This window comes from Sapajus apella, unplaced genomic scaffold, assembly GCF_009761245.1.
Source record: "Sapajus apella isolate SASKATOON/1434 unplaced genomic scaffold, GSC_monkey_1.0 scaffold1, whole genome shotgun sequence".
Taxonomy (NCBI): domain Eukaryota; kingdom Metazoa; phylum Chordata; class Mammalia; order Primates; family Cebidae; genus Sapajus; species Sapajus apella.
The window spans coordinates 12,959,479-12,982,089 of record NW_022436941.1 but is presented as its reverse complement, the minus strand read 5'-3'; the positions used below and the strand labels follow the sequence as shown (position 1 = coordinate 12,982,089).

The 22,611-nt window shown below is 39.1% G+C and overlaps 1 protein-coding gene across 3 annotated transcripts; it reads left to right on the top strand.

Annotated features, from left to right (window-relative positions):
- The first annotated feature begins 799 nt into the window (after positions 1-799).
- Positions 800-11,748, top strand: CTXN3 (cortexin 3). 3 transcript variants are annotated; one of them, XM_032262980.1, is made up of 4 exons: positions 800-1,075; positions 2,168-2,520; positions 6,404-6,510; positions 10,138-11,748. In XM_032262980.1, the coding sequence occupies exon 4, from the start codon at positions 10,237-10,239 to the stop codon at positions 10,480-10,482; it is 246 nt and encodes an 81-aa protein (XP_032118871.1). In that variant the 5' UTR covers positions 800-1,075; positions 2,168-2,520; positions 6,404-6,510; positions 10,138-10,236; the 3' UTR covers positions 10,483-11,748. The 3 variants fall into 3 exon arrangements, with proteins under 3 accessions (XP_032118871.1, XP_032119018.1, XP_032118937.1); XM_032263046.1 differs by lacking the exon at positions 800-1,075 and adding an exon at positions 1,111-1,461; XM_032263127.1 differs by lacking the exon at positions 2,168-2,520.
- Positions 11,749-22,611: the final 10,863 nt, after the last annotated feature.

The window sequence follows — 22,611 nt, the reverse complement described above, 5'->3', positions numbered from 1 at the left end:
TTCTTAAAGTAGATTTCTAACTAATATTACCTCTTGATGTTGTGTCATTAAAGAGAAAGACTAAATGACGCCTGGGAGTGGCACTGCGATCAGAATCGTTAAGTAGAAGCACAGCATATATAGCCACGTATACATCACGAAATCATCCTGTTTCATCACAATTTCCGTGTATCTGAGCTGTGTACAGCTCGGTGTAGTATTCTAGGCTTCCTATTTAAAGCTGCACCAGAGAGCAGAATTTTAAGAATTCAGAGAAGAGATACAGGTTATTAAAGACAAAAGAAATAGGATCTACGTTAAAATGCTCAAATGGAATTTTAGTAAACCCTTATTCATTGTTTTAGAATTCATGATGATTCACATAATGCAGCTGCATAGGGGGAAGGACTGATTTTAATAATTCCAATTATAATTATCTTTAAGAAGAGAGATTTAAATTTGGCTCCAAGCATAACACCAGATCTTCATCAAATACTCTTTGGTTTATCTAGTTCGGCCTCCCTGAAGGGAAAGGGCATTCTAACAAAATTTTGTAGTAGTTAATGCCTGATTTTTTGCAGCAAGGACAGAATGAAAAGAAACGCGCCAACCCATTTAGACTAAGTAAGCAGCAGAGGAGTTCGTTTAAACAGAGTTTGTCAGAGGAAGTTATGGAATCTACTTCCCTGGAGAGTTTTAAAAATAGGCCAGGCACTCATCTCTCTGGGATGGTTTCAGCCTGCAGAGTAGCTAGAGGACAGCCCCAGGCCCTCTCAGGTTCCCTTCTGCCTCTACGAGTCTGTAGGCTAAAACAATATCCGAGAAGGCCTCTTTGGCAGGGCAAGCTGCAGTCACCCAGGCTCACGTCTAGCTATGATGTTTTCTCACTGCATGGAATGATACGTATAGGAGGAAGGCTGGGGTCAGAAAGTTTCCTCAACCACACTCTGTTGGCATTACCAAGACAGGCGCTCCCTCTGCCAGCACTGACTGAATGCCAGAGGGATGCCAGTTGGTACAGGATGATCGTGCTTGGTTGGATTTCACGTGTCGCGTTGTCTTAACGATGTGTGGTGTGTGTGTGTCTGAAAATAGGGTAAGTAAAATGATTTGGAAAGAAAATTCAGTTAAAAGTTAGGGAAACAAATGGGGTAAGAATCTGCATGTTCTCTTAGGTTAGACTCTTAACATCAAGCATTTGATCCTACCGTTTAGCATTTGATTTGAAAGTTTCTTTTTGGGTCTGAGGCCTATTCTATCCAGGACTGTGGTCTGTTGTCGGCAGATGGGGTTTTCCTCTTACAAAATGAGCTTGGTTCCAGCTTCCTAGAGCTGCTGGGTAATGGCCGGTTGCTCACAAGAGCTAAGGAGACAGCGTAGCTGACAGGCACAGTCAGAGGCAGCTTTAAATATCACGCACCCCATCATCTGGTGGGTGGGTGTGTTGTCGCTAACTGTGCTTCCACTTCAACAAAGCAAGTGGTGGGTTGCCAAAAAACAAGCATGCTCCTTCTTAAGCATCATGCTGAATTCTTTTTAGAGAGGTGGTTTTCCCATGAAGAATTTCATCCTAAAATGTTTTCCAAATTTATTTAGGAAATTTATTTATTTATCAAAGGAAAGTAATTTAATCATTGTAGCAGGTAACTAGAATCTGTAGAATGAGAACAACTTTCTCTAACACAAAGCTATCTTCTTTATTCATTGAGTGGTCTCAAGTGGCCTGTGTGGGATGGGGGCTTTGCCAGTGCCACAGTTACGCAGGCTGCTCAAAGAGACACAGAACCTGGCAATTGACTGCCCAGCTAATTTACAAACAGGTGACAGGTGGTGAAACTATGATCTTGTTCTTTTTAAATGATTCTTTCCTTCCCATACATGCTGCTTTTTGGAAAGGTCACTTTAGTTTTCTTTAGGAAAATGAGTCTTTTCTTCTTCTCCCAAATGCTAAGTTGATGCCCTTCCCCAGAAGTCTTCCTATTAATTGAGTTGGTCTGAAGGTCATCTACTATAATCAATATGAAGGTGTCTGCAAGGTGCTAATTGACACCCCCAAAGAGGAATAATGTCAACAATCAATAGAGAGGAGGGAGCACTGGTAGATTTATGGCTTTGATTTTAAAAGGTATGGGAATGCCCAGTGATGTTTTCTCCCGTACTCCTTTTGAATGTTAATGCTTTCTTGAAGATGATTTCAGACACACTGCTAGGATACTGCCTCTACTCACTGAAGCAGAATCGTCTGAAGAGTTGCTGAGGCAGAACTGAAATCATGGCTCACCTCAAAGAAGCAGCAGTATTGGCCGTTAATGATGCCTCACACAGAAAGACGGTGCTCCTTTAACTCGGGGTTTTAATGGGAAGTTTCTAAGCCTGAAGCAACAGCTTTAGACCTGGGGTGTGCCATCAGCTGCCTTGCAGCTACCACTGTCTACTGCTTTCACGCAGCGTGGTCGGGAAGAAAGGAATCTAAAGAGACTCGTAACTACCTGTAACTGTTCCACCAGGACATGGATCAAGTGTGTGTTCGGCCAGAGCCAGGTACTTGACCCAAACTGTATCTTTGATAGGCTAATTAAATGCTTTTCGCTAACTTTACAATTGATGCATGAGCAATCATCGCATAGATGCCTTTCGGACCCAAGTTCTGAATTTAGATCTAGCTGTTAGATAAGTCTAATTAAACAGTTGGTAGCTAAAGTTAAGACGAGAGGGGGTTAAATGTAATGATGCCTTTATTTTTAAAGCATGCTTAAGTTTGTAATGTTATTGTTACTGAATGAAGAAGTAGTAAAGCAGGCTTTTTTCTTTCCTAAGCTACAGTAATTTATTCCTGAAAGCTGTTTGCCCATTATTGTATTTTTTTTTATCAGTCACCTAAAACATCCAACCTTCCAAAATGTAACAAGGGTGCTCTGATTTGTTTACAAAGGATCACAACTCAACAACTCGTATTGATAGTGTTAACTGCCCCTGGCTGATAAACTGTGTGCAGCACTAGCCTTTTGAGGTATCAGCAAGTAGCTGTTTTCACTATGAAACACACAAAGAAAGGCAAAGAAAACCAGATGGAACAGTAGGGCTTATTGTTTGAAGTTAAAAGTTGCAGTTTGCTAAGGACGCCTTTTGATACCACCAGTGCCTAACCGGGCACCCTCATGGTGTTTTCTGATGTTCTCAGGCAGCAGCCTTGCCCTGCAGTCCCTTGAAAATTCCTCAAGCAGATAGATACTAGGAGGAAGATGAAGATGGGGGAATAAGTACAGCTGAGATTGAGGTTCAGGCTGAAAAGAAAGGTCTCCTGCTGACCCAGAGCTTACAAGCAGTAGTGAGTTGAGAATAACAGGGTCCACTCCCAGCCCAGGCAGACGTGTCTGCAGGCTGACTTTGCAGGAAAAAGCAGGGAGCAGATTTCCCAGTGCAGCAGTGGGGGCTGGCAACAGTTCTGAAACTGCCTGTTGACATTTGTAGCTGAAGACAATCTCGTGTTTATAAAATCTTTGTTTGCAGGCTTTCTAGTAGGCTTGAGTCTATATTTTGAGAGTATAAAATAATATTTACCCTTAGCCCTCCTGTGAATTTTGAAGCATCAGGGCTATTGTATTGGAACCGAAGGGCTGTACTTGGAAAAAAATACATAGACATTGCCATGTATTTAAATGAGCCTAAAACAAGGGGAGTGGGAGGATTTAAAATCTATGAAGCACCTAGAAAGAGCCAGGAAATCTTTACCTGAAGTTCTTGGCTGATAACGAAGGGGGCGATAAATTCTTTGAATTTATATGAAATATTTTGTACCTTTGTATGTGTATCTGGAACGCAAGTTACTGTTCAATAAAATAATACGCAGAATTTCTGAGAGATTGGTAAGGGAATAATATTTGCTTATGTGGTGTGATTCCATTGCTTAGATAATGAGGTGGCTTATGCAGATGGCTCACAATTGTGGTGGGGATGGATAACAGGATCACTTGGGAGATTTACGCGTCTAGAGTGGGTAAGTGGGTTGGAGAATGAAATGTACTTTCAGAGACTACAGTTATACAAACAGGAATGCAGCCTAGGCTTCCTTTAGTGCTAAAATTAGAGAGGGATTCTATTTAGGCTTGGTATCAGGATATGTCTTACTTTAATCATTCAAAGCCATGTTAACATTTCAACAGTTAACTTCAGAACTGTTGCAGAATAATGCAGTATTTTGAGTAAGATTGTCTCTGCCAGTCACTGCAAATTCAGTCCTGCCTAGCTAGACAATTCCATTCCTGTTAAAGTCTACAGATTGGTATTGCTAGTCTGTCAGGTAAATATAAATAAGGTTCATAGGATATCTTTGTAGGATAAAGTGTCCCGTCCATCACATGGGAATGGAAACCAGACAAACTCGTGAGTGTCCTTACTCAATGGATGGGCTATTTTGACATCCACTTCTGAAACCACGTCAAGTCATGTAACTAGGTTTCTGACCCAGAAGTTTTAAAAATTAGTTACTGCGATAATGTGGTTTAGCAGTACTTAAAATACAGACAGCATTGCTTCACTGTGCCCTACAGGCCATTAACACCTAAGGAATGACACCTTCAACTCATTCCACCATGCCAGTGAAAAACATGGGATCTAACATCCTTCGGAGAGGTTGTGTTACCTTTGTGGTAACTGGTTTTTATAATTCTGGGCAGTTTATAATTTTCATACTTTAGTGTGATTGATCACATAATGGAAATGAAAAATAAATATAATTTTGCACAAAAATGGTGTAAAGAGAAAACACTCACTCATCCCCACCTATTTGTCAAACCCCCACTATGCGCTAGGCAGGACTACAGAGGTACTGCAACTATTCGTATTATCATTGCACCCTGTTACAAAAGGGTGGGCCTTGAATTGGTGACCTGTAGAATCAATGCCTGTGTGTGGCTCCACAGAACAAGGTGTCCAATGCACTTAAGTAATTCTGTTGCTGTCACTTAAGAAAAAGAAACCTGTCATTGCTTTAAGATATATTTTCTTCAGAGAAAATATTTTTCCTTACTGTGAAATTGTATAATAACATGCTAATGAAATAAAATGTCCAGGGGATCCAAGCCTGAGAAGGGTACGTGTTGACATTAATAGTTTTCATGTAAGACATTTGGATTCAGGATATTTTAAATGGCTGCCCTTCCCCACCAAAAAGTAGATTAGGTAAGAAAGAACTGACCTATTAAATAAAAGGGTAACTGTCCATCTCTGGCTGATTTTTATATTTCAGATGCCACCCACCAACACTGAGGCCAAAGAAAATTTAAAGAGCCAAATAACTTATGGCTCTTCAAATTACAAGATCTGTGGGTTTTAAAGTGTCATTGTGACTTGAACTAGCTGTGATTCTTTCAAACAAGACTTATGTCAAACGTGATGGTCCAGCACCTCAGTCCGGCTGGATGACACGTGCTTTTGTTTTTCCTCTCTGCATCAGTTAGCTGTCACCTCTAATTTTGAATTCAGTTCCCTGGACTGTAAGGGGTTGGAGATTTGACTCAACCTATATTTAAAGAGGCAGCGATCCCAGAACAGCAAAGAATTCCTCAAGGAGCTTGTTGTATAATAGGGTGGAGATAAATACCATCAAGACTTGCACTGTAATCAGTGCTGCCACAGAGCACAGGTGATGTCTCTGGAGATGGAGCAGAAAACACCCCTTCTTGGTGAAGGGAGACAAGGAAGGTCCCACCAAGGAGTGGGTATTTGGTGTGAACTCTAAGGGAGAAAGAGATGGAAACAAGGAGAGCAAAGATGCTTGCCTCATAATGCTTGCCTCCTCTCCTTCTTTCCACAGATGGAATCTTTCCAGGCATTATGAGGTAGGAAACCTGGAGGTGTTCAGAGCGCAGCAGGTATTAGATCAGGCTGAAAAGCAGACAAACTGAGGACATTCTCCACAGGTGTCCACACACTCAGTTACATGGAAGTCTATTCTGATCAACACATTTGCCATTTTACTGAGAACTAAATGTGATTTGGCTCTTTTCTAAACTTATAAAAATAAAACTCAGATCTTAAAAATTCTATTGTCAGAGTAGTTTCTAATTTGTGGTCCAGAAAATATCTGGGCATCAGGCCCACAAGGGGGTTAATGGGCTGTGGACACTGGGGTACAAAGGTTTTCTGAGGGGAGGAGCGGTGACATCTGGGCTTAGAAAGATGCAGTCTGTAGGAAGTATGGGCAAGGGAAGAGGAAAGCTACTTTGAAAATACTAAAACTAAAGCCAGCTAAGATTGCAAACAACGGCGGCTGCAATGACTGCTCCCGCCGGGCTTCATAAGTAATTAATGGGTGTCTTCTGTTTTTGTCAATATCCCAAGGGAGCTTGACTCGAGCAAAGAAATGTATTACGTAACTTTTGCAAATGGTATCTTTTAATTAAGGTTTTCTTAAATTTTTCAGTATTAAAGCTAGACTTTATTTCCTGAGCACCCACAAATGGACCTGACAAAGGGAAGACACAGATGTTCTATATGATGGGGAAAGCCTTTCAGGATTCAAATATGGCCGTGAGTAACTGTGGTCTTTCTTTATAGTTAAAATAGCTGCCATGTGTTATTATGAAGATTTCTGATGGTCGTGTCAAAATCCTTTGAAATAATTGACTTGCACAGGCTTCCCTGGTCCTCTAAAAGAAAGATGTCGTTAGCAACCTTGCACATTTTCTAAGAATCATTTTAACCAAAAAGGAACATTTTACTCCAAGACAGACATTTAAAAAATTTACACGTCTTGGGATATTTTTGTATTGTGGTAGCAAAACGATTACATGTATGTCTTCTTAGCCATGTTATAGTAGCTGATGCTTCCTTCAAGTTATACATGCCGTTGTGCTTTCTAAATTGGTAAATTATTGATTAGCTGATCGCATGTTTAACATCAAGCAGGCTCCTCTAGGGATTTCAATCAGTCCTGAGCAAAATTATGAAATAGCATTTGTTTCTGGACCTCTTTATCCCTTTAGCAATCACCTCCTGATTGTCACCCACCATCCCTCTCCCCTCTCCCAGGGCTCTCCAGTGGGTCCCCTGCTCACACCACCATACCTGTCTTCTGTCCTATCCAACAGTCCCTCATTCCCAGCAAGATCTTCCTTCAATCACCTTTCTGCCTACCACATGTCCTCCTCCTCCAGGTGGGAACAGTCTTCACAAATTCCTGCTAACACATTAATGTGCTACGTTCCTAGGTAAAATATTGCAATTTAATAGGAGACGTTGACAGTTTGACCAAAAGCAGTTATTTTTATTGGAACTTGGGCACCACAGTGTGCAGGGGGAGGTGAGGTTTACAACTCTCAATGTGCTACGGAGTTTTAAAAATTCTCTCACCTCTATTTGCTCATTAATTTGGTAAATCAGGAAAGGTTTGATGATGAAGACATTGGAGAATGCACATATTTATATTTTAGGAGGCTTCTCAATGCAGAGGGCTAACCCTTTGTACCTTGGCTTTTAATCAGTTGAGGATGGTAAAACTGCAAATTAAAACTGATTTTGAAAATCATTCTAATAGTTGGCATCCTTGTGCAGAGTCTGAGCCCCAGAGTCATTCCTAGGGTGATTAAAGAGGCGGATATGGCAGATAATCTGAATCAGGATAAGTTATTTGCTGGAGTTTCTGGAATGGTTGCCCACCACTGCAGCCCCAAAATGAATGGTTTGCTTGCTCTAAATCCTGAGTTGTGGGTGAAGCCTAGAAAGTACGAGAGTTCATCCAGGAGAGAAGGATTTGGCATTTGCCCTGTATGGAGAGAAGGCTGGGGATGACTGCTCCTGGGGTCACAATGTTGCTCATCAAGTGGAGGCCCCAGTGGGGAAAGGAGGGACTGAGCAAGGTATCGCTGCACCAGTCAGCCTGCTTGTGCTGAGGAGGTCATTCGCAAGGACTCAGAAGCTTCTCTACCTAGTTTTCCCTGATTTTTTGGATTTCATAGATCCAGAAACTCTTATGTCAATTTATACAGATAGTGGTTTTTGCTCTTTGTATATTTCCTTTTTGGATTTTGTGGTGTTTTCCTAAAGAACTTTCTGAAAATGCATACCTGTCTCAGCTCTGTTGAGAATGGACAACAACAGGACTCTGGCGTCATTTGGGGCTGGAGGGAAAAAGGACATGGAATGAGATTCTGGTAATCCAGCGAGGAGAGCAGGGATCAAAGTGAGAGGATCCTCAGTAGGATATGAAAAAGAAAAGAGGGAGTATGCAGGGAATGGCCTCAGCGTCTGCTCCTCTGTCGTCAGCAGGCTTTCCTTTGGCTCAGCCCTTGGAGAATTTTATAATTCGTCTGATTAAATATGGTTTGGATACTTTCGGTGGGCGCAAGTGGCCCTGGTCTGATGTGCTGAGGAGACCTGCATTGGAGGCTCTGGCCTCCCTTCTTGCCCCTCCCTTCCTGGCCCATGAGGAATTAATACCCAAGGCTGGGAAGGTGCTTAGAAACGAGCAAACCAAAACAAAACCCAGTGCATTAATGTCTTCTAAATTCCTGAAGAGCTTATTTATTAAAAATGCGTCAAAATTTTATCCCAATCTTATTTCAAAACAAACATCAATTATAAATGAGTTTTGCAGCTGTTCCAGCCTTTAAAAAATTTCAGAATGATAGAGCTGCAAAAATGATGCATTACCCCCGAGTAAGTAACTCCTTCCTCCCAGATTCTAGTTGTGATCCCCCTTATAAACTATTTTCTAAACTGTGATTTTATAAACTTTGAAGTGTCAATATACATGCAAACTGTTATATTATGATTACTAGTGTTGTACTTGAAGTCAATGATTATAAGTTAACTGAAGAAATATTGTGTTGATGCATTAGGTCATATATTTTATTTTATTTTTTATAGCTAATTACTGCTATGTAATTTTCCTTATAAACAAATTCATAACAAATGTCATTTAATTTTGCGTAGTGTCTAATGTACATGCCTTTGTTTACAGTGTGATTTAAGTAGATTTAGTTCAGTATCTGAAGCTTTTAATGACCTTTGTGTATACTTGTCGTTTATATAATTGTATTTTTATATGGTAATACATACTTGTATTTTTATACAGTATTATCTATATATCTAAGTTTTTCTACCAGTAAAATTAAAATAGTGTTAGCTTGTCCTTTTCCTTCTCCTCCTCTCTACTGATAGTCTCCAAGCCTCTCTAAGGAAAACTGTCCTTTTGAAAGTATGCATTGATCAATTCCTTTCCCTCAGCTTAATTCTCGAGGTGCTTCCCAGGGTCAAGTATGGAACCTGGTTTTTGTTTTCTGAGGAAAAAAGAAAAAGCAACAGTAACTTGATAGTTTAGGAGTCTTAGATACCTGCCTTCTCCCTTGGCTCAGGCAGTAGAAAGGAGAAGGGCATAGCTCCCTTAGTTGTATCTTAGGTGAAGTAACACTTTGCTTTGTTTCTTTTTCTTCTTTGTATCATTTTTAAAGGGTTTTCACAGCTCTTCATCCTCATTATAGCAGCGTGAAAGATGCAGGCATTTCTACCTGCATTTTTATAGCTTGGTGACCTCTCCAAGGTCTCACACCCATTTTGCAGTAGAGTGGAGCCTGGAGCCCAGAACCTGATGGTCCCGGAGAGGGTTTATATTTTAAGAACATTTTCTAGCATCTGTTTCCTTGCCCTGGAGCTAGAGAGATCCCTGCTCTCACGAAGCCTGCAGTAAAGTGGTTAACGTGTGTGAAGTTTAGCTATGGTGCTGGCACGTAGCTGAGGCTCTCTCTATGGCCCTATCATGAGAACAATGTAACAGTAATATTGGTGGAGCAGAGCTGGAGCAGAACAATATGAGAGTAATATTAGTGGAGACTTGGCAGGCGAGGCTGGGTTCAGATGTCAGGTTGACAGCACGCCCTGAGGTCAATATTACTGTGCACATTTCTCATCTTCTGTATTATAGTTGTATTCCCTGCCCATCCCTCCTGGCCCCAGGTGGCACTTCTGAGAACAATCTGGTAATTTCATGCAAGAGTAAAATATCTTTCCCTGTAATTATACGGAATTGAGCATCTCTGGTGAAAAAGAAATCTGGTTTACAGATTTCTTTTTCTCTCTGAAAAATATGACTGTGAGCCTAGAAAATAAGGCTGCTATTTTATAGGTATTCCTTTCCCTTCCCTTTCTTTTTCCCTGCAGATAACTCAACCTCCCCAGGGTGCAGCCACCATGACCTCCGCAGACCGATGATGGAGGAAAAGGAAACCAGGAGCTCCTGTGCTCTGGCTTCCCCGGACCATGGATGGTGGACAGCCCATCCCTTCATCGCTAGTGCCCCTTGGGAACATATCATCAGATTCTAGCATGTCTCTGGAGCAGAAAACAACATTTGTTTTTGTGATTTTGTTGTTTATTTTCTTGGGCATTCTCATTGTCCGGTGCTTCCGGATTCTTTTGGATCCATATCGAAGCATGCCAACCTCTACCTGGGCTGATGGACTTGAAGGCCTGGAGAAAGGGCAGTTTGACCATGCCCTTGCTTAGGAGGAATGGCGCAGCATCTCCTCCTGAGGAGATGAAGTGCCGCATGTCTTGGCGAGGATTTCCTTTCTTTAGTGTTCTCAACAAATCAAATTGAAACCGTACTTGGTCCCAGGACCATAATCCATTATTCTATAAATATGCAGTTGCGTTAAAGACATTTGAGCATGTTGGAAATGGACATTTATTTAACTAACCCAACATAAGAAGGTTTACATTTTTATGTTTGCCCAATGAATGAATACTCCTGAACTTGTGTGATTGTGAAACCAAGAGCATCAATACTGACATAGATTTGCCATCAAACAAAGCATCACCTGATCTGACTAGAGAATAAAAAACTAAAAAGGATCTCACATGAATCTGGTGACAAGGCTAGGAAGAGATTTCCTAGCTCTAATTATGTCACTGTTTGTTTTATTTCATGGGCCTCTATCTGGGTCCTGAGAAGGATGAGGAAGATTGTACTGAATGGACCCAAAGTAGTTACTTGTTTTCTTCTAAAGCAGGGAGCATAGGGAAGCAATGGGGGAGCTTAAAAAAGATGGTTCTGTCCTTGGTAAATGAGAGTGAGAATATCGTCTTATTTTTCAAGTGAAACTTAATTCATAGGCTACAGAGTTTTAAAAACTACTTACTAAGCCAACTAGATTCTATGTATTCATATTAATAACATGTATAGAGGTAGCTATACATTACCTGAATTCACTCTTTACACAAATGATTGAAATAATAGGTTGCTAGTGATGCTTCAAGGTTTTTTTTTTTTTTTTAATGAAAAGTTAATTGTTTAGAGGAGATGACTTTTACAGTCTTCAGAGGAATGTGTATTCATGATTGCATATAGTCACCAAATAAAACTTTTCATGAAACAGAAATGCTTCCTCTCTTATGTCACTAGAATTAATGCACTGGGGGTGGTACCCGGTATTGAATACTGAGGCTTAACATTTTTCCAAGAGAGAGAGAAGAAAAGAGCTAACAGCATGAAAGGTCATCTATTCATTCCTCTCCCCTTTCAAGAAGGGCTCCTATAAATTGTCCTGCACAGATAAAACCATGGGTTTTAAGACCACCAAAAAGGGAGATGTGAATACCTCTTGTTACAACTTTTATTGGGAGGAGAAGCTTGTATCTAAACCAAACCCCTTAGGCTGTATTGATAATCTTTGTCTTCCAATTTTCTCTTCAGCTAGTCATTACCTTTTTTAATTAAAAAAAGCACACTTCTTTAACCTATTAATTGTAAGATTTTCTTCTTCTTTCAAAGGTACCTTGTCATGTGTGTCCTCATTAATTTTTTTCTTATTTTTGTTAGAGTCACTCAGGTGTTTATGGAGCCCCTGCCTTAAGCCTGGAATTGCTAGCACTGGAGAGAGGGGAAAAAGACAGGGCCAGTTCTTAATGTTGAATACTTTTCTACCTTGTTGGATGGAGAATACATTTAAAAAGCTATATGACTGAATTATTGCTCAAATGACTAACATGGACCTATGGCTCCTACACCATCAGAATCATTGGAGGAGCTTAATATGTATGCTAATTTTTATTTTATTTTTTTACTTTCTATTTTTATCTGTGCTTTTTTAAAGAGATGGGGTCTTGCTCTTTCTCCCACTGGAGCGCAGTGGCACAATAGCTGATTTTCATTACAAAAGTTGTACGTCATCATGGCAAAAATTTTATTATACAATATGGAAAAATATGAACAGCACTAGTCAAAATTCTGTCAGCTTAGGTCACCCTAACTCTTAACTCCAATTTTTCCTGGGGGGTTTATTGACCAGGACATTATTACAGCCTTTGATTCACTAGAGGTTGATTCTGTAGAGTCGGGTTAGTGAACAAATGCTGCAAAAGATAAAACATGAGGAAAGATGAATGTAGCCAAAATAATAAAGGAAATGTTCAGGAGACAGTGGCTCAGGTATAATTGTGCATGTTTAAGTGCTTGGCATAAAGTTTACTGCAATGTAAGTTATTATTATGAAATAAATCAGACCTTGACCTGAGCGGATGGAGGTAATTTAGAAATGTGCAAAGGAAAGGAAGAGGAAAAACCGTAGAATAAAGAAACAGAGGTGTGGGTATGGGGCCCCCAAACAGGAGTACAGCCTGGTGGGAGCAGATAGTTGGAACCTCCTGTGGGAGCTCGTATGGGAAGGACAAAGGCAGAGCTGGACCTCAGAGGGACCTAAACGGAAAAATCAAGGGTGGGAGTCATTGCAGATTCACTAGGAGAAAAATGACCTAAAGAGTGGTGTGTCAGTTCCAGCTTCCATGCCCTTCCTCAGGGCAACGCTAGGATCCACTTCTATAATGGGAACAGGCTGAACTAGCCACCTGCCCCCTAAGGGGCCTTTGAGCACAGGCATTGCCCACAAGCGCCACAGGGCCTCCCAGAACCTGCTCTTCTTTCACTCCTTCCTTTATCTCCCGCTCTATTTTTGTTTCCCCTTCTCAGATTGCTGCTCCTTGTTCAACCTCCCCTCGCTGGCTCTCCTGCCTCCTCCCTTGTCCAGAGCAAGGGTACCATAACAAGTGAAAAAAAGCTTTGGGCTTTTCAGAGTAAATTGATCCCCCTGTAAGAAGTGCTAACTCTGCTTTAATTACTCTGAGCTCCTTGGAGTGAACACCTTATTCTCAAAAGATCACATAAGCCCTCTCTCTCCTGGCGTTCTGGCTGGAGGAGTTATAGTGCAGCACTTTGCCTAACTTACAGGATATTTATAACAAGTGCAGCTGGCCTTTATGGAGCATATCTGCATCCCAGGATGGAGAAAAAAAAAACAACCCTAGACTTTCCCAAGGTCATTCTCTAGAATAGATCTTCCTTTTGATTCAGAAAAATGCAGCAACCTCATTCTTAACCTGGGCTGGGAATCACAACCCTATGTTTTATTCCCCCAGAGATCTCAAGCTCTAGATCAATATCTCTCCCTCCAAGAGACCTTTTAAAATATTTTAAACACTAAGTAAAGCAAGTTTAACTTGGGTGCGAAGGAGCCTAATTTGACTCTGTTGTTAAATTCATAAACATTTCAAGGCAGACAATTGCTTTGCTATTTTTAAGGGTTAAGGCTGAGGCAAAATAAATAATTTTAGGAGGCAAAAGTTAGAGCAGATGTTTATGTATGCAGAAAAAATATGTATTCGAGTTCCTTTTTTACTGGATTCATTGCAGTGTTTTACTGAAACACTGAGCTTTTTATAATGTAAACATATTGATAAATTTGATATGATAAGAAATTTCACTTATTCACCATAAATTATTTTTTTAAAAACTTATAATTTCAACATGTCAACTTTCAGAATTGACATGTAAAATATATTGAAACACAGTTATTTTCAATAAATATTCTAAGCCCCAAAACATTGAATAAAATCGAAGATGTGACTTGTGACATGTGTGTGGACCAAGAAAAATTATGTTAGAATGGTTGTCTCATTTATTGATTAATCAAAAAGTTGTAGCTTTGAGCCATGATCTCCAGAAAGTACCCAAAAGACTATATGTGCGTATGCAATCCAGGATCCAACTGGCCTACTCCAGAATACATTTTTTTTTTTTTGAGATGGAAAAGGAGAACCCTCTAAGCTTTGTTTGTTTCTAACAAGAATAAATGAATTATTTTCAGAGAGGGGTCTACTCTGAAGACATGAGGCTTCCCCATCTAGCATCTTGCTCTGATCAGGTGAACCAAGCCCAATATATTAGCCAGTCTTTTGTCCTTTCCAATGTCATGTTTCTAGAATAGAGTTCCCTGCTGCATTTAGTACGATGGAAATTTTGCCTTCAGTTTCAGTTATAAACTATACTCATGTCTTTTTCTAAAGCACCACAAGATCCTCTTAGATCCCTCGATCCTGCAGCCTTTCTCAATATCCTGATTGATGTTTCTCTACTTTCTGTGCTTCAGAGTAAGAGAAATTCCCTTTAAACTATCTTTTAAAAGGGATTTCCACCCTTATTGTCTTCCAAGCCTTATGACCAGCCTCAGAGCACCAAACTTATGCCAGCTTTTAAGAAAGAGGCTCTTCCTGGGTTCTTTGGAGGTTGAAAAGTGGAAAAACAGCATTGCTGTAATCTATTTCAACCTCCTCATTTTACATATAAAGAAACAGAGAAGCAGAAGGGTCATATGGCATGACATGACATGGCCACTTACCAACCTTCTGGTTATACCTGTAGCATCTGACATATGTGGTGTACAGAGGAGTTCAAATAGAAGGGCCAGTTAATAAAATCATAAATAAAGATATTCATTTGTTAATTGACATGAAAGTTATAATAACCTTAAATAATCTCTTTTGGCAGGGAGGGGGGAAGACATATTTTGTGTCTGAAAAAGTCCTATGGATGATGTATTTTCTTTTGGGATATTCTGAAGCTTTAGTTTAAGTGTCTGGGCAACCAGAAGTTTTTCCAGTTAGATTGTAGAGAATGCCTTCGCAAAGATTCTGTTTCTCAAAACACAGGATAATCAATCCAGGATAAAGATTCAAAGTTTTTTTTTTTTTTTTGATTTCCAAGTAGACTTTTGAGCTGTTTTTTTAGCTGAAGAAGCTCAACAAGGGAGATTACAGCACAAAGTTTGTAAAGGCTCTGGATACTGCTGTCTATGGTTTACCAAAGAGTTATCTGGATCCTTTTGGGACATAGATACAACTTCAGAAAATATACAATTGAGTATTTCAAGTTCAAAAGTATACTTTATCCTTTTCTGTCCTGCCTATTTTCTTAGTTTCTTCACTTCCTTTTCTCCCTCTACTTTCTGATAGCTGGAGTGCTGGAAGAAGTTTAATATAGCCACTACATTCAGTATTTCTCTAGTATATTAATATTTCCCTCAATAGTCAACAACAAGTGGCTGCTTGATTTCTTCCTTAACATGTCTAACGTCTTAAAGTGTCCATCCCATTTTTAGCTTGTTCTGTTGTTTATAGAATATCTCTTAATCAGCCCCAAATTTGTCTTTCTGCAATTTTTGCCAGTTCCATCTTGTTTTGTCTTCTGGAGTGACAAAGATTTCTAATACTTGTTAACATTACAACGCCCAAGATGTAGCTATTGTTGAAAGTCACTCTCCATGGGTCTTTGCTGTTTCTGCATGTCTTTCCAGCGGTGGCACTGATAACATTTTGTTCTTTCTGAAGAGATTTGTTTAGAGATAGTATCTCCCTTCCCCTTAAAAAAATGGCTAGGCAGGTTTGCTTGCAGCTCATTATAAAATACTGGGATTTCCCTAGCTCAGAGTTCCCCTCCTGTAATGCAGCCCATTGTGTGCGCAAATACCATCTGGCTTTTTTGTGTTGGCCTGTGGGAACTGGAGCTTAAGGAATTGGCATGGGAAAATGCTGATACTCAGTGCTGTGATTGCTGTGAATGATAAACTATCCTTTGTCTCTGACCCAGAAGTCTTGTGTCTTCTGCCAGCATCCATGAAACTGTTGCAAACTTGTTATCTTGCAAGTAGGGTAAAATCTCAGATCCTTCGTAGTTCTTGACAGTTACCATATCCCCCAGGATAAGCAATTCTAGTTCCTTCAACCACCCTATATAATTTTCACATGCTTTGAATTATCTCTTATTCTTATCAAAAATTCTGGATGCTCTTCAGTTTAACTATGTCATTGGTACCTAGAAAGGAAAATAATAGTTCATAGGTGGTCTGACTAAAATGAAGGGAATCAAATTACCACTTTTCTTTGTTTTGAAAACTGACTTTTTATACTTTTTCTATCATATTCATTGCAGTCTCCATCTTTGTATTACCTGTAAATTTGGCTCAGCAAGCTTCTATATATTTATCCACATTAATGATAAAATTTTTAACATATCTAAGCCAGAGAGAGAGTCCTGGGCCTTGCCACAGAGATCTCAATGCACGTAAGAAGTCAGTTGGCAGCAGTAATTGTTAGCAACTGCTCCAGTGAGAAGCTCCATGTAGAGGTTCAGGGAGAGCGAGCCTATGAAGAAGCATGAGGACCTATTCAAGTCGTGCAGCGAAGCTTCAAAATGAAACCACCAAAGTGATATTTGTGTAGCTTCCAGAGCTCAGCTAAAATGTCATGAATACAAATGGGAAAACGTAAGTCAACACCAAGTGACAACAAGGGACTCTGAACACATTATCTAGTACTTAAAATTCACTGACATTGAGAAGACTTTTGGCTACACCCCCACCTCTCTGCCCAGCACCGTAACTGGTTATACATGAAGATAATCATGCTTCTCTGACTGAAGAAAATTTTTCCTGGTGGCAGGGATTATCAGTTATTTATTCACCAGCTTGAGGTAGCACAGGGTGGTGAAAGAGTCCAAAAATGCTTGGGACTCTGGCAACCTGGGTTCATTACTGTTTCCGTAAGGAGTTAGCTTAGAGGCTTTTGAAAATCACTTAATTTTGGCCAGGTACAGTGGCTCACGCCTGTAATCCCCACACTTTGGGAGGCCGAGGCCTGCAGATCAACCGAGGTCAGAAGTTCAAAACCAGCTTGGTAAACATGGTGAAATCTGTGTCTACTGAAATTACAAAAAAAAAAAAAAAAATTAGCTGGGTATGGTGGCAGATCCCTGTAATCCCAGCCACTCAGGGGGCTGAGTCAGGAGAATCACTTGAATCCATGAGGCAGAGGTTGCAGTGAGCCAAGATCACGCCAATGCCCCCTCAGCCTGGGCGACAGAGCAAGACTCCATCTCCAAAAAATAAGCCAACAACAACAACAGAAACATTTAATTTCTCTGAGCCTCATTTTTTTTTCCTTTTGTAAATTAAGTTTAGGCTAATCTCAAAATTCTGTTTTACTTCCTAACAAAACATTTATAGCTAGAAGTTTGGGAACACTTTACTGAATACCAATATGAAAGAGGCTTTAAGAACTTCGATAGTAAGCCCCAGGTCACATGGTCCATGTGAAGCAAAGTATGAATTTGAATTCAGTTTGCCATGAATGCCTTCCTATGTACAAAATAGAACTAGGTTTCAAACCAATAGAGAAAACTAAGGAATAAGGAAAAATCTAGAAATGAAAATAAGGTTTTCTGGGAAACACTAAATTGAATTAACATTCTGCTGAAGTTTTTCTTATTATTGTCGGATTTTTTTTTTTGATAATACATTGCATATTTTAATATAACTTGCTGTTTCTTTTTTTTTAAATATACATTTTATTGCATTTTAGGTTTTGGGGTACCTGTGAAGAACATGCAGGATTGTTGCATAGGTATATACATGGCAATGTGGTTTGCTGCCTTCCTCCCCATCACCTATATCTGGCATTTCCCCCCATGTTATCTCCCCCATCTCCCCACCCCTGCTGTCCCTCCCCTGGTTCCCCCCCCACAGACGCCAGTGAGTGATGCTTCCCTTCCTGTGTCCATGTGTTCTCATTGTTCAATACCAGCCTATGAGTGAGAACATGTGGTGTTTAATTTTCTGCTCTTGTGTCAGTTTGCTGAGAATGATGGTTTCCAGGTTCATCCACGTCTCTACAAAGGACACGAACTCATAGTTTTTTATGGTTTTAAGACAGCTCCTTTCAGTGTGAACTCCCCAGAAAAAAAAAAAGAAACCTCCTGGAAATGAGGATTTATTAGCTAAAAAGTAGCTTTTGACAGAGCTGTGAGGTTGTTCAGTATAGTTTTGTTTTGTTTGGATAGATACACATCCTGTTTGCATTCAGTCTCAAACCCTCACAATTTCTGTGACCTTGGGAAAATTAATTTTTTTATACCTCATTTCCTCATCTGTAAAATGGGCATGGTATGAATAGGATCTGCTTCACATAGTTTTTTATGAGAACTAAATGGGAAGGCAAGAATAGTATCTGACTAAGCTTGCAATAACTATTGGCTCAATAAATATTACATTGCCAGAGATATTTTTTACATGGGTAGCTTGCTGAAATCCTAAATTATTTAAATATGTGCCAAAGCACAAAACACTGGAATTAAATATTAGACTAATAAGGGCAAACTTCATAAAATTTTTCTTTCTGATTGTTTCATTTATTTTTCCAAATTCAGAATATAATAAAGAAAATGTTTAGTTAGAGTGAAGATTAATTTGAGCTCTGTGCTTAAAATAAAAGCTTTATCTTTGGAACTAGCACAGACCTCTAGGCATTGAGAGACTAAGTTTCTCTTTCTCATTCCCAGAAGTGCTCTTTCATCATACATTTTTTTTCTTCACATGAGCCAACTTTCAAAATATTTGGAAGAAGAAATAATTCACTCTCAGGTTTCTCATTATTGCTTTGCTAGTGACCTTGGGAAAGTCAAATAAATTCCTTCATGTTTTTCATAAAATGGAAATAATAAGTGAGACTATTCAGCACATAAATCAATGATTTGGGGGTGCTTAAAATCCTGCAAAAATACTAAATACCAAAATATGACTATTTGAAAATAATGAATTTCTATTTGTGTTCCAAAAAAATAATCATCACATATTGACAAAGGGAGACACATTGCACATGTGACAAACACTATTTCATAGTCCCCAATTAACATATTCAATGCTGAAACATTGGAGGATTCATTGTGGATGTTCTCTAGTGGTGTAATCCCTACCCCTTGCCAGTCTGCCTCCCTCTCTAAGATAAGTAGAGGCTTTTGCAGCTATTTTTAGTTTGAAATTATATTTAAATAGGGAAAACATTAATCTTGTGATTACCCTCCTCACAGAATTCCAAGCCTGAGCTTTCACAGAGGTCACACTGTTCCTTTGAGTGATCTGTAAGTGAAGTTTCAAAGAATACCCAGCTAGTGAGTCCAGGAATGAAACTATGTGTTTATTTAAACATCTCACCAAGGAGGGCAAATGATGAAAATGATATGTCCTCTACCACTTGCAAAGAAATCTTTGGCAATAAATCCCATTGACTTTTGGAATTGGATAGCTCTGCTCAGTGTGTTGGACAGATTTCCAAGATATCAGGTTATGGGGTGCAGCTTTTGGTGATAATATTTCTGTGGAAAGAACACTTCTGGGGAGATGTCTACAATTTGTGCACCCTACAGGACATCTATGAGAGGTCAAGGGGAGTAGGCACTGTGGTCAGCTGCCATCTTGTCCTAGCTCTTCTTCTCAGGGTAACTTTCTCCTCTTTGGCCCAGGGAAACACCTGCCTGGTTTCTTGGATTGTTCTATATTACTGAATCATTCTCTACTTTTGTGGATAATTAGAATTTAAGAGGTGAAGTTTTCTGAATATTGCCAGGCCATATGTTTTATTTATTAATTCATTCATTCTGAACATGCAATACTAAGTGCCCATTGTGTATCAGGCACTGTATAAGACCCTCATTAACTTTTCAAAGATGAAAAACAGAGTATCTACTCCGAAGGAGTGTACATTCTAGTTAGGGAGCAGAAAAGGTTCTGCTTCTATTAATACCTATTCACTACTTAGTAACTTTTGAAGAAGCTAACATTTTGATAAAATTTTGCCTAAGATACCATTTAAGTTTGGTTTCCATTTGACCTTCTAGAAACAAAATTATCATTAGTTTTTCAGTGAATATAACTTTAAAGCATTTCATAGAATTTAGTAAAACGTGATATATGAGTAAATGTTATTGAAATATGTTAATGTTTTGAATGAGGTCTTCAGATTCTAGGACTACTCAAAGTTTCATTTCTGGAAATGTCTTTAAGGTGGATTTAGAGAAAATGCTCGGATTTAAGTCAAATGAAGAATCTTGTTATAGGAAGACAAATTAAATATGTTAAATGATGAATAGAAAGAGTTATCTGGGTAATTGAGACCCTTTCTTTCCCAGGAACCAGTGCTAAGGTCTGTACATGGAGAGGGGGTTGTTATTCAGATCAATCGATCTATGCACAATAACCATACTGCCCAAAATTTCTGAGGATAGAAATTATTTGTAATCATCCTTAATTACCTTATATTTCCTAGCCAATATACTGCCTTGCATATCATAAACATTCAATAATTATTTGCTGCATAGCACTGAAGTGAATTGAATTAAGTCAAGTGTCTAAATATCTGCTTATCCCCATGACCACTAACTGCTGGCTGTGATAAACCTTTTTTGTTTGACTCTTAGTATTGAAAACACAGAAGGTCTATTCTTGCCTTTTTCTTTCTACCCTCTGTGTCTCATTTTAAAAATTACTAGTAGGCCCTCTGTGAGTGAATTTTGTTTGTGTGTGTGGATTTTCCTTAGGACTAATTTCATTTGGGGCTAAATTTTTCCTTCTAACCCTCCCTTGAGTCCTATACAAACAACATATTTAAAAATAGAAATGTATTGATTTTTTAAAAGATAATCCCATATATGAGATATATAAAATTCCTAGTTTTAAAACATCACTCCCTTTCCCTCATCCAGTTTGAAATAGAATTTAGTATAATAAACATTTACTTAATAAATATACTGGAACAGAAGAATTGAGGTGATAGATTATTTTATGTTTAAACATCCACTGGCAAACACTAACCAACTCTTTTTCAATTTAACTAGGTCTTTTTGGCTGGAAGCCTCTCTTCACTCAGCTGAAATGATACTCTGCCTGTTTTAAGGAGACACACGGATTTCCAAAGTTAATCTTTAAATCCCTAATACTTGGTGTCTGCTATAATTCACTAATTCTCTTGTTAAAAAACAGGCTTAAAGAGGAAGAATGAAATTATTTTAAAAAATAGATAACAAACAAAACAAAAGAAATGTGGAAGCTTTTGTTCAAGGAAATCAGAATGAATTGCATCGTTGCACGATTGTTTTTACATTTTCATACATCCATTTTCTCACATTATAGATTTAGTACTCAAGGATCTAAATTGATACATCTCGTTTTTTTTGTCTAATTATTAATTTGAAAAACAGACATAGAGATTTTCTTATATGGAAGGCATCTTAGTAGACATACCTTGTCTCAGATAGCATCATTACCTTCACTCAACCTATTTAAGATCCAAGACAGGAGCTAAGGATCACAAACATCTAGTAGGTTACAGACGGAATGTGGGCAAACAAGCCGAGAGGTAGTTCACTGCTGGTTCAACACCTGGAAGAAGTGACATTTATCTTAGATCATGAAGAACAGGGAGAACTCTACCATGCAAAATCAAAAGAAAATAAGAAAAATAAATTATGTGGTGAAAAAGGTACAGAACTGGAAAGCAGCACATCTGGGTTCTGGCCTTTATCAGAAATTGACTTCATGAACTCCAGGACCTCAGGTTTCTCATTTATAATGAAGAATTGGGTTAGATGATCTCTAACTTCTTTTCCAGTGCTACCATTCTGTGATGATATGGCACTTCATGCAAGGGCAATGACCTGAGAAAAGGTATAGGTTTAGTATTAATGGTCATGGATGAGCAGAAATCACAATGACTTCGTATGTAGGGTTCAAGATGAAGACAATAATAGTAGGCTTTAGTTTTGAATATCAAACTGAAATTACCTGGAAAAATATTAATGATCATAACAGGATCTAACGTTAAAACTGTATTTTTATTTTAGTTTGGAAAAGCAAAACCTTTCAAGTGTGCTTCACCCATCTTCTGACACTCAGAAAATAGAGTGGCCAGATATTTTCATGAAGTTTTGTTGCTCTTCTTGTTGTATTTCCAGTTGCTCCAATTAATTGCTTCAGGAAAGTTTGGTGATTTCTTGATCTTCTCAGAGAGAAATCAATCCCAATGGTGGGTAAAATTAGATATTTGGGATGTTTAAGACACTATGATATTGATCTCAGCATCTCAGAGAAGGAGCCAAGGCCTTCTGGAGGCATCAGAAACCTTTCTTTCCAGCCTATTTGTTATATAGGTTGCTGCTTTTGTCAACAGGTTGGTGGCTTTGGGAATTCATGAAAGGAATGGGCTATTTCAGCTTATAAAATCCCTGTGAAGGATATCGTTTTCTGAACCAGGCTTAGTCAAGTCAAAGTCACTGGGAGATGCCATGTGACCCCTTCACCACACACACACACACACACACACACACACACACACATACACACACGAAAAGTAAGAATCTTCCAGCTTCACAGAGCTTCGTCTTGCTGTGCATTTCTTTGCCATCCTACAGCATCACAGCTCTTATGTGACGAGCAAGCACAGGGGGCTGTAACAGTTTGGACTTTATCTGATGGACAG